Raw genomic sequence first — 11,805 nt, forward strand, 5'->3', positions numbered from 1 at the left:
TTACATGTTTAATCCTGTATCTTTGAAGTAATTGGGGGGTGGGGTGTCTTTTTTACATCTGCACACTGTAAAAGAACAAATGTCAAAAATATTTTAGAAAAGTACAGTGAAGACCAATCGATTTTTGCTCATTTCTTACACTCAGCGGATTCTAAAGGGGGAAAAAACTAGCATTGTCTGCAGGGCTGCTTTAGTTTCTTGGTTTATTAATTGTTAGTCTATAAAATCTTCTACAAACATGACAAAATAAGTCCCTTTTAATCTCAAAATTACTCGAAAGTACTTCATGTTATTCACCAACAGTCCAAACCCCAAACACGCTTCATTTACTTTCATATTAAACTAAAAAAATCTTAACATTTGAGCAGAATTTGATCTGAAGGCACCATTTTCTTGCACAAAAAGCACTTGGAACAATCAGCTAACTTTGGTTTTTTGTTTGTTTTTCAGTTAATTAATTGCTGCATCTTGAATTGTCTATATCAAAAGTCAGATGTGGTTCATTCGGAGCTTCACTGTTCTAAAACTGAACTATGACCAAACACATCAGCGAGCCACACTCCTACACCAGATGACACATTTCTTCATCACAATCAGCATGAGCACTGTGGTTTATAAGCTGATCCCTATGAGTGGTATGAATACCAGCTACTGAATGATAATGGTTTAGTAATGATCGTTGGAAACTACAAATGCCTGACTACTGTTGAGCAGGTATTGATCTTTTAAAAGAAAAAAAAACACATTTTTGTGACCTATTTTTTTTTCTTTGGAGAGGAAACTAACTTTGGGCTAATTTCCAGGGGAGGTTTGGAAATTTGGAAATATGTAAAGATAGATCAGTGTATGGGGTTGACTAGACACAGAAACTTAAAAAAAAAAAAAAGAATTTTTATTAGCTATTAATATGATAAAATTTGCTTCTGAAATGTGATGATACTCCTTTTTGTCATCTGACTCAATGAACTGGTCTTTATCAGTTTTTTACCTTGATAGAAGAAATGATTAACTGAGGAGAAAAATTGCTAATTGATCAATAATTTAATAAATACCATTAAAATTGGTAGTTGCATCCCAAGTTCAAACTTTTGTTGTTACATCAAGTTAAAAATATAATGCACAGATGGAATTTTTTATAAGATTTCTGGTAGATTTTCTGCCGCCGTTCATTTATAACATTATTTCTGTCTGTTAACTTAAATGTAAATGCATCCACACTGGTCCCTTTTATGCAAATTCAGATTACAAGCTGAATCAGCAGGGGAGTTTTTGCACTAATGACACAAATGGTAAAAATGGGAAATAAGGCAGTCTGATACTTCACAAATTAATTTTTATTCTTTTAAAAATGAATAGGCTGAGAATGTCCAACACTTGCCTCCTTTTTTTGCAACTTAGTGGATGAATTATCCCACTATTTTCCTCCTTTTCATTAATACAGTCCTGGGATTTTTTTCATTCTTTCTTTTTTTTTTTTCTCCTTCCTGCAGTGTGCATTTCCATAAACACTGCACGCCTCACAAATCACTTCAAACCACTGTAACTTGTGAAGGCAACCTTAAGTGGGCTGAACACTTAAACCATGATTCACTATGCAATGGATAGATCACGCTGCGTGTGAGAGAACGCGTCTCGGTGCATTTACACCCTATTGCTGCTAACTTTCCATATTTATTAAATCATATCAGCTCTGCTACTTCTCTCCCTCTTGTTTCTTTGGGGCTGTTTTGCACTCTTTTTCTCTGTTTTGTCATGGATTTAATCAGCCTCAGGCCTGTATTTCCCACTCGCAGACTGTGGTGCAGGTTTTTTAAGTGAGGGCCCCGTTTTTGTTTTTTTTTTGTTTTGTTTTTTGTCCAAAACCTAGTCAAATAGAGTCCCTGCATTAATTCGACTCTGCTAAGCTAATAAGGTCGAACAAGTCTCTTTATTTTGTCGTGTTAAGCTTTATTGCTTGTCGTTTTGACCAGCGATGGACAAGGTAGGCTTTGATGAGGGAATTAGTCCTCTATTCTGTCCCTGTTATTCATAGCGCAGTGGAACATACAAGCGCCGGAGAGGGTGTCAAAAGGAGAGCTGGTCCTATTGCAAAGTGTCTCCCTTGTTGGAGCTGAAAGGGCGGTTATGAGACGATAAACCGCTTAATACACTGAGCTAATTGGATGAGAGCAAGAGAGACGGGGAATTAAGGGGCGATCCGAGAGGGGAGCGCAGTGCCATGGCCCTGCTATTCAGGTCCTTTCATAGGGCCCCGGTCCCTGCCTGGGGAGGAGGAGGGTGGAGGAGGATGGAGGACGGAGGGGGTGCTGTTCATCAAAGCGCTTTTTTACAGCTTCACTCCCGGGGACTGAGTTGAGTGAGGACCGATCCAGGCTGCGGCTCTGGAGTGATTGGGCCTATTCTCTCCGGGCAGGGACGCGGTGGGAGAAACGAGGCCCGGGAGAATCCAAATCACGGGCCAAATCAAGTCCAACAGCTGGGAAGGGAAAGGAGCTGGGACTGGCGGTGATGAAAATGGGACAAGGGGGGAGGGGGGGCGTTTCACGAACACCTGGAGTCACCTGTGAAAGGATCATTATCAGAGTTACACCCCAAGCGCAAAGGAAAAAGGCGCACGATTTCACCTTTTTCCACCAACATCCATTATCGCGATCGTGCATGCAATAAGAAGTCTCATAGCTTAATCCTCAGCACAGGCCTGTCTGAATGAAAGAGCACACATCCAACAAGTGTGACTTTATAAATCCACAGCTATTGCCCTGCCACAGAATTTCAATTTTCTCGCCTTTTGCGCTGCAAAGAAAGTTTAAGCCTCGCTCTCAGCAGGTCATCCGCCTCCCGCATTCCCTAGATATTAGGGACAAATTGGTTTGCCATTCATTAGTTATATTCACAATAAGATTAAAAGTCCTCGGACAATCTCATCAAAACCCCATACAGGAAAAAAAAATACACACGCTCCACTGAACTTAAGCAGAAGAATAGGAATTTAAAAAACATGGAGATCTGTGGAAGTGGACGGTGGCTGTTTTACGCACAGGAGAAAATTGTTTTTTATCATTTTTTTCTCCTCCTTTTTTGCATTTTGCTTCGAGGAGCAGCTGGGGGGGACTCGTATGTGTGCTGGATAAATTCTTTAAGATATAAATCCAACCTTTTTCTCCTGTTTTTCCTCCTTATCCCTCCTCTGTGTGCGCACACCAGAACGCGCTCATTGGGAGTAAATTGAGTGATTAACAGGTGTAGGACCTGCAGACCTGTAAAACAAGACCCCCGAAGTAATAAGAAGAGGGGGTTTTTCTACACAAAAGCACACAATATATATAAAAAAGAGGGACTAATTAATCCGCGGGGTAATTTCACGCGATTTGGTCGGGCACCATAGATGGGTCAAACGGAGGAGAATAACCATTGATTGCTGTAATAGTCCTGCATCAGTAGTGAGATCCAATGGAGGGAGGGGAAGGGGGGGGGGATTTGGGGGAATTAACTCTACGATGTGTGTGTGAAAGAGGTTTGATGAAGTGGTTTGTTACTTCATTAATGACAAAGAGGACTCGCTTCCATCGGCACGGCATTACAGATGTTAAGACCAATTTAGCGCCTTTAAAGGGTTTTAAAGGAAGTTTTGTAATGCCCCCCCACCAAAAGTACCCCCACCCCTCCCTAGATAAAGTGGGCGATCTAATTGAAAAGCCCTTTCCTTTGTCGCGCGTTTCACATGTCGGGGATTAAGCTCATGAATATATGGTCAGTATTTTGTCAACTCCGCTGAAGAGGATAGACGCACGCAGGGCCATGGATTATATTTGTCATTTGGAACCTAATGCATTTTCTCTTATTAGCTCTTCTTTGCAAAATGTTTTCATCCCTTTGATCTGTCTTGCATCCATTTTGCACAACCTGCCACCTCCAATATATTTTTTCCCCCAAAAAATATCCTCTAAAAAAACATAATTATTTAACAAACAGTCCAATAAATTGAGGAATTTTATTAGAATTTCTCGCAGTTAATCTCTGATGTAGAAGACAAAAAAACACAATTTCTTCATAACACCTTTTATTAATAGTTCTATAATATTCTATTTCACATTGTTTATTTTTTTCCTGGTTTAGGCCTATGTCAGTCCTAAAGGAAATTGAAATAATAAAAGATAACTCATTTTACCAGTGTAATTTATTCAAATTAGCATTATTAAACCAGGAAACTTACAATCACTTAATAAGAAAAAAAAGACCTGTCCTTCACTCAGTTCCATATCGGGGAAAAGTTTTGACATAAATAATGATCTAAAAACCTAATAATTCATAAACACAGGTGAAATTCTACACAGGGCGACATTCATTAAACACTACACCGAGTGCAAATGATCAAAACATGGTCTCCTTAAATATACATGACCTTGTTTTGAAAATCATCCTTTTTTGTTGTATTTTTTTTACACAGTATGTACAGTTTTCTCACACACAGTCAGGTCATCAGATCTCAACTTGGCTCACGTGTCCTTAAGCCAGACTCAGCAGAAATACCACTGCTGTAATAATCAAAGTAGAGTGAAATTTACAGAAATGTACGAAATGGATTGGAACAAATAACTCCAAGGGATTAAAATAAAATCAGAGGTCAGTGGTGTTGCTGAGTGTGACCGGTGGACAGGCGAGAAGCGGAGAGGAGTCAGGCTTGTAGAGAAGGCTACGGAAGGTCTATGGACAGTTTTTTTCCTTTGGTTCGGGGGGGACCTCCTCCAACTCGCCTTTATTTGAAGCAGACTGGCTCAGCCCACATCAATGCATACAGATTAAGCAGTGTTAATGTCGAGCACTCCTGTTGTCCACATTTGAAGAATCCTTTCTAAAAGTCTGGGTTCCCCTGCAGTTCTTCAGCTCTGTGTGTGTATCTGTGTATGCATAAATATGATTATTGAACCTGCTTTCATATTAAATTTACTGGCAAAATATTCTTAGAAAAGTGAATTTTTAAGCTCAGAATCTGCGATTTCTTAAAGTTAATACAGTGGAGAATATAAAAATGATGGGTCTGCCATTAAATTCAGGAAAAGGGGGGGGGGTCCATACTTAGCAATGTTTCAATAACTAATGGGCTATTTTCTCTAACACACACAAACACACACATCAGTTAGCCAGTGCTCTTTTCAATTTGGTCGTGCTATTTTGTTGGGGAAAACATGAGGTAACAGGGATGGTTGAACAAGGGGGGGGGGACGTCAGGACATCAGCCTCCAGAGGTATGGATGTGGGAAGTGGGGAGAGGGGTGTCATGGAATGGGACATAAGCCCAGGATAGGGAGGCCTAGCTGGTGTTGAGTGTTCAGCACACCTCCTTCCCCGTGGCTCCGGTGGGCAGGATGTTCAGCTGGGTGAGCTGAGCCGAGTGTTCCTTGGCCTTGAGGCGCAAAGCGGCGATACTTGAGGCCCTGCGGTCTGCAGCAGCTGAGGAAGAGGAGGAGGAAGAAGAAGACGAAGGGTCAGGGAGGACTGGACCTGCGTGCGAGGGGTTCTCTACGGGAGGGGCGGGCTGACGGAGGAGAGCGGCAGCGGTGGAAGCACTGGTCAGAGGACCCATACTGGAGAAGAGCCTGGGAGACAAACAGAGGCTTAACCATCTACGCGGAGGTTAAACATGTCTGAGTTTACTCATCTATCACCTATCCCTGCTATGGACTCATTCAGAACGCACTCACAGCTCATTAAGATTATACATTTGAACTGCACCTCTCTTCCTATATCGTTAGCCTCATAGCATATTTTTGGACAAATTGTGATATCTATATACAATGAATCAACAATGTTAGGAAAGTAAAGTTATGCAGATATCACAATTTGGCCAAAAATATGACTTAGGCAATTATGCTATGAGGCTAACGATATGTTTCCATTTATATGTGGCTTAAATTGCTCTTAAATGGATGTATGCCTTTTTATTTCATTTTGATTTAAGTGAAAATGGACAGTAGGAGGTTAATAACACTGTAATACATTAGAGCCAAGCAAATGAGAAGCTAATTGTGGCGTATAGTGTGCAGTGACACCCCTCCTCACAGCTTGTCTTGCAGGATCACACCTTTGGTTAATTTATTAAGACATTTGACAGAGTGATTACACACCACTGTGAATGGTTTACAGTGTAACATATTTATAATCAGACACTGTGAGATAAACAATACAAATTTAACCATCAGGCATTAATGGGGGACTTTCCTCTGAGCTCTTGCTGTATTGTGCATCATTCTGTGTCTACAAAATTATAGTAATTCACTGTGAAATACAGGAATATACAGCAAGTACTATAGATGCTTATAACACTGTGGGGTGAATAAGCCTTGAGAATATACATTAGTGTCCAGGGGAGGTAGGTATGGATTGCTGTACCTGCCAAAAGTGGGTCCAATGAAGGCAGGGTGGCGAAACATGGCAGCTGTTCCCAGAAAAGTGCCGAGGCCGAGCGGAGTGGCCAGGGGTGGAGCAGAGCCATTGTGAGGTGGAGGGGCCAGGCCCGGGAAGGCAGCAGCAGCGGCAGCAGCAGCCGTCCAGGCCGACTCCAAGGCGGGATGGGGGTGAGGAGGGAAGGGTCCCCCCTCCAGGTAGTGGCTGAGAGGGTGGCCTGCTGCCAAGGGGCCTGGGAATGGTAATCCTGACGGGTGGGCCTGCACCCCGGCCTTCTCACGCTTCCTCCACTTGGCTCTGCGGTTCTGAAACCACACCTGTGTGCACACAGACAGGATGACACTCAGGTCAGATGAGGCAAAAGTAGTTTCAATACAGACAATGTTCACTAAGCTGCATGCATGTTAACATTTTTACACAATTCCTTCTGTCTGTAAAAAAAAAAAAAAAAAGCCTGTAAATTCAAAACATGTTGCAGTGGAGATGCAGATTGCCCCTTTTATACCACAAATAATTCAACCTATCCTCTAACTTCCTCTGTTGACAGGGATGTTTCATAGTAATTTGCATACACTAGTGAATGTTGTGTCACTGGAGGCTGATAGTTGTTCAGGTGGTGGCCAATAGGCGGAAAGTCACCGGTAATTACATGCAAGGTAAACCCTGTCGCTCACGGTCCCTTAAATCTCCTTTCTGTCCAATTAAACCCGGTCCTTGTGGGCTGTAGACGGGCTTCAGGGTGGGGAGAGATAATTAAGAGCGGTGTTAACAAAAGATCCAGAAAATTACCACTGAACTGGCTCCAATAACAATTAATGCGCTTTAAATTAAATTCTTAAGAGATGTAGAACAAGTGACTCCATGCCGGAGAGTATTTAACTTTCCCACGCATCCACTGTTGCCCAGTTTGCTCTGCAGAAGCACGGGGCTCTCACAATGAGCAAAATGTCAACATGAGGAAAGTGATTGAACGAGGAGCTTGAGCGACAGGGACTGCACACACACACACACACACACACACACACACACGGACACACACATTATTCCCAGAGGGCTGTTTAGCATTACACAGCCCCTCGGGAATTTATGAGTTTTTATCACCTCCTGATGGCGCCCGTTAAGTGATTTGTTCACCTACGGCCCCTAAAGAGACATCTGTTGTTTTACCGTGGGCCATAACCCCCGGAGCTTCCACCGTGTTTGAACTGTCTCTCTGGTTATGAGCCCGGGGTTTCGACATGCAAGCCACGCTTTCAATGCACGGAGGAGAGGAGGGAGGGAGGGAGGGATGTGCAGAGGGGAGTGGGATGCGAGGAGGAGGGGGGGGGGGGTAGCAAACACCTTTAATGGTCTCTCATTCGCTCCCAAGTGCAAAGCATCGGATCAATGCAGGTCTATTGCAATCACATAATGGGAAATCAAATAGCATTATCCCTCCCCTCTCTCCCCCCCTCCTTCTCCTCTTCCTCCTCCTCCCTTGTATTCTCCCTCACACACACACACACATCCTTTTACTCAAACACACATCTCGGCCTCGCCCCCTCTCTGTCTCCTCTGATGGGAATCCAAACACCATCTCATCTCAAGAATATAGACAGTGTTTGCTCCTGCACTAAGTGAGCTTTTTATGAATCGCCAGCGTCGGCTTAATTGCTACTAAAACGTCCCTCATTCGCGTGTAATAACATTCAATAACAGGAAAGACCTTTCCTGCGCAGCGACTGGGGCCATTTAACACATTTTTACTGTAATAAATTACTGCCCAAATTGGCCCGTAATCGCTGATCCTCAATCAGTGACGCATATCACCGGTTATTATCCAGCACTGTGTGGCAGAGACATTTTATAGACCACATAAAACATTAGAGGATGCAGGTTTTTTCTCCTTTCTCTATTTGATTTACAAGTCCGGGCTTCTTTTTTTTTCCCCCAGATAAAAATAAACATAGAACCACTTACTTGAACGCGGGCCTCGGTAAGATCCAAACGCATTGCGAGCTCTTCTCTGAAAAGAATTTAGAAAAAAAAAAAATCAGAAAAAGAGGGGAAAAAAGGCAAGAGAGAAAGAAAAGAAAAGATTCAAGGTTACAGGTCACCATTTGGAAGCAACGCACAATTGCTGTTTTGTCCCCACCTGTTGTTCACTGTCAACAATAGACGACCAAAATAAGCTTGATTTTTTTTTTTTTTTTTACCTCTCACTGGCATGAACTGCAGAAAGACGCCATAGCCATATTCTATTTTCCCTGTCACGGATGGGTAGAAATAGGCCTAGTGATTGTTAGATTTTCCTTAGCCCAGGCCTGTCACTGTAACAACATAATGGTGGAAATAATGACATCTAAACTAGCCTGCCACAAAGCAATTGACGCTCCTTTCAGCTGCGAGATGGGCTTGCAGTGCAAATTAGACCTACAAGTCGCCTTAAAGTAAATCGATTGGGAAATATATGAATAATCCCAATAAAAAAAGAGAAAGGGAGGGAAAAAAATGAAAATGTAGCTGCCATAACCATAGAGGCCTTTATGATTTGCTAATATGAATTTAATAATCAGGAAAAAATAGCAGAAATATATTTATACCCATGCATTGCGTTTTAAAATGATCGTAAATGGAGTAATAATATTTTAGGTGTTGTACTTAAATGTGTGTACGCTTCACTTTGTGTCTGTGTGCGCGCGCGCATGCGTCATGCACACCTGCCCTTGGGCTTGAGGTTAGGCCCCGTGTAATTTATTTATTTATTTATTTTTAAGGCTGTATTCAATATCATGTCCAGCAGGTAACTGGAGCCGCAGCGGTTAATTATTCCCCCTGAGAATAATAGCATTGTCATATGTATCTACAGAAGCGGATACAGGTAACAAAAACGTCCCCACTGTTGGCACTTAGGCCCATTGTGTTCACTTATGCAAGGCACGGGTTTGGTATTTGGGCATTTTTACGAGGTGTGATCCGCACTGTGTCTAGTTACACCCATATGAAATTACCTGGAATTTTTTTTTTTTTTTTTAAATTTTTATTTATTTATTTTTATTTATTTATTTATTTTTGGTGGTGGTGGTGGGTATTTTTATTGAGGTGGAAATAATATTAATTATCACCCTTATGGAATTTCTTTTAACATGGTGCATCTTCCTTTCCTACATATAATACCAAAAACCCATAAGAAATAAAATGTGTTTTATTTATTAGCAATAGAGATGTAATGATAATAATAATGTCATAAATAATATAGTTTATTTTAGCATATTGACCTAAATAGCCATATTTTTAATGCTCAGGCCTGCATTAGGATATTTTGTTAAACATCACAATTATTATTAATTTAGTAGTTAATAGTGTATTCATTTGAATTATTATTTTTTATTATTATTATTATAAATTACTAGATCTATAAACGCAATTTTAGGAATAGTAGTAAGCAGTTTCTATTTGTATATTTCCCCCACTGTTTTTATTCCAGTGTTTCTTACCTGGTGAAGACGTCGGGGTAGTGTGTCTTCTGGAAAGCTCTCTCCAGCTCCTCCAGCTGGTAACTGGTGAAGGTAGTCCTGTATCTTCTCTGCTTCCTTTTCAGCATCCCTTCCTCTGAGTCACTGCCCGCCGACAGACACACGCTGTCCTCCCCGTCCCTCACGTCCCCATCCCCGGCGTTCAAGCTCTCCCTCTCCTCATCCTTCGGGGACAGAGCGGCCGCGTCCCCGCAGCTCTCCTCCTCCTTCCCCGCGTCCTCCTCAAACTTCAACGGGCCGAGCTCCACCAGTCCCAGGCTGCCGTCCTCCGAGCCCTCCCCGGGGCTCTGGTCGCCCTCTCCCCGGCTCAGAGACGCGTTTTCCCTGTAGGACTTGCTGCGGCTGATGCTCACCTGCGGCGCTTGGCTGATTTTGAGGCTGTCGCTGGTTTGTTCCAGAAGGAGCCGATCCCTGTCCAGTTTTTCCGCGTGGTCGTGAAGGTACTTCCCTCCGGGTCCGTACAGCCGGCGGAGTTTGGGTGGCAGGTGCATGTCTGCGCTCAGAGAGAGGGGGTCTTTCATTGGCCCTGATAAGGAACATGTCAAAGAAAGAGAAAAAAAATCAGGCCCAGAATATTCCTCTTAATAAACTTCAATACTCTTGCAGGCCTGTGTCAGCTGTTTAATAAAAAAAAAACAAATAAAAAAAAAACACTTTTATTAAACCAACTTGGCACTGGTGTGACCCTGCAGCTACATGGAATAAACTCGGCGCATTAACTCTGCGCGCACCGGCTTACTTATTACGCACAAAATAACCACACGCTACCTCTCTATATTTCTAATTCCAGTTCACACAGATGAGGTGGAAGGAGAACCTACCGTCCACCGTCTTGTCCAGGTCTCCTCTGCCGGGTAGACTCGTCAAACTTTGCGCCCCTATGAGTCTGACCTTACAGGGACTCCGGCGGCCCAGAATACTGTCTATGCAGTAAGAGGAGAGCAGTGTCGGGGACTTACTGCTCTTCCTCTCGCTTCGGTCGTGGATGTCTTCCTCAAACTGACCACTCATGTTGACGCTTGGCTTGGTCTCGTTTGTCGGTAACGCCTGTCAGTCTCCCACTCTCTCCCTCTCTCGCTCTCTCTCACTCTCGGGGTCCGGTGCTCTTTTCTACTTCTTTCCTCCCCTCGGGCCGGTGTGTCTGTTTCAACCGGGACCGTTCACTCCTCCCTCTCTCTCCTCTCTCTCCCCTCTCTCTTTCTCTCTCTCTCTCTCTCTCTCTCTCTCTCTCTCTCTCTCTCCCCCCTCTGTCGCTCTTCTGTCACACTCTCAGCTAATGACAGACAGCGGTTTGGCTGCTTTGCGCTGCGCTCCGCTCTGCCAGGCGCTTCTCTCTTCCGTGCGCTCTCACAGCATACGTGGAGGCTGTTTTTACGCGCTGATTGGCTCGTACGTGTGTATGTGGGGAGAAGACGGAGCGGAGCTGCTTTATATATTTTACGATTAAAGTTAATTTGAGGGAAAGGCAGCAAAACCTGACATGGAGCCGTTTTCCTCCGTGGAATGAACTCAGCATTTTACTCCAAAAAAAAAAAAACGCACTAAAACACCTCCAGTCGTTATTTTTGCATCTGGATCTGATCTTCATTTTTCTAATATTTTAGAAAAGCTTAAGAATAATTAACATCGGAAACAAGTACATGATTTAATAGTAATAATATTCTTTTTTATGCAGAAGCTTTCAGATTGGCAGTAATGTTGCAACCAAGAACAGGTGTATGATATGATTTCATGTGCAAGATCACAAAATTGTATTTTACAAATAAATATGTGTAATTATAGTCCAGTAAAGAGGCTTTTTTAGGTTTATTATCATTGTAAGAATTCATGTTTTCATTAAAGTGCACATTTTAAATTTAAAGTTTGCGGGGGTTTTTTATAAGAG

At 42.7% G+C, this 11,805-nt stretch overlaps 1 protein-coding gene across 1 annotated transcript; it reads right to left on the reverse strand.

Moving 5' to 3' along the window:
• Positions 1-4,117: 4,117 nt before the first annotated feature.
• On the reverse strand, positions 4,118-10,976 carry arxa (aristaless related homeobox a). Its single transcript, XM_030123570.1, has 6 exons — positions 10,742-10,976; positions 9,882-10,446; positions 8,365-8,410; positions 6,391-6,722; positions 5,339-5,597; positions 4,118-4,898 (listed from the first exon to the last, which is right to left on the reverse strand). The coding sequence occupies exons 1-6, from the start codon at positions 10,929-10,931 to the stop codon at positions 4,881-4,883; spliced, it is 1,410 nt and encodes a 469-aa protein (XP_029979430.1). The 5' UTR covers positions 10,932-10,976; the 3' UTR covers positions 4,118-4,880.
• Positions 10,977-11,805: the final 829 nt, after the last annotated feature.

This window comes from Sphaeramia orbicularis, chromosome 20 (assembly GCF_902148855.1).
Source record: "Sphaeramia orbicularis chromosome 20, fSphaOr1.1, whole genome shotgun sequence".
Classification (NCBI taxonomy): Eukaryota; Metazoa; Chordata; class Actinopteri; order Kurtiformes; family Apogonidae; genus Sphaeramia; species Sphaeramia orbicularis.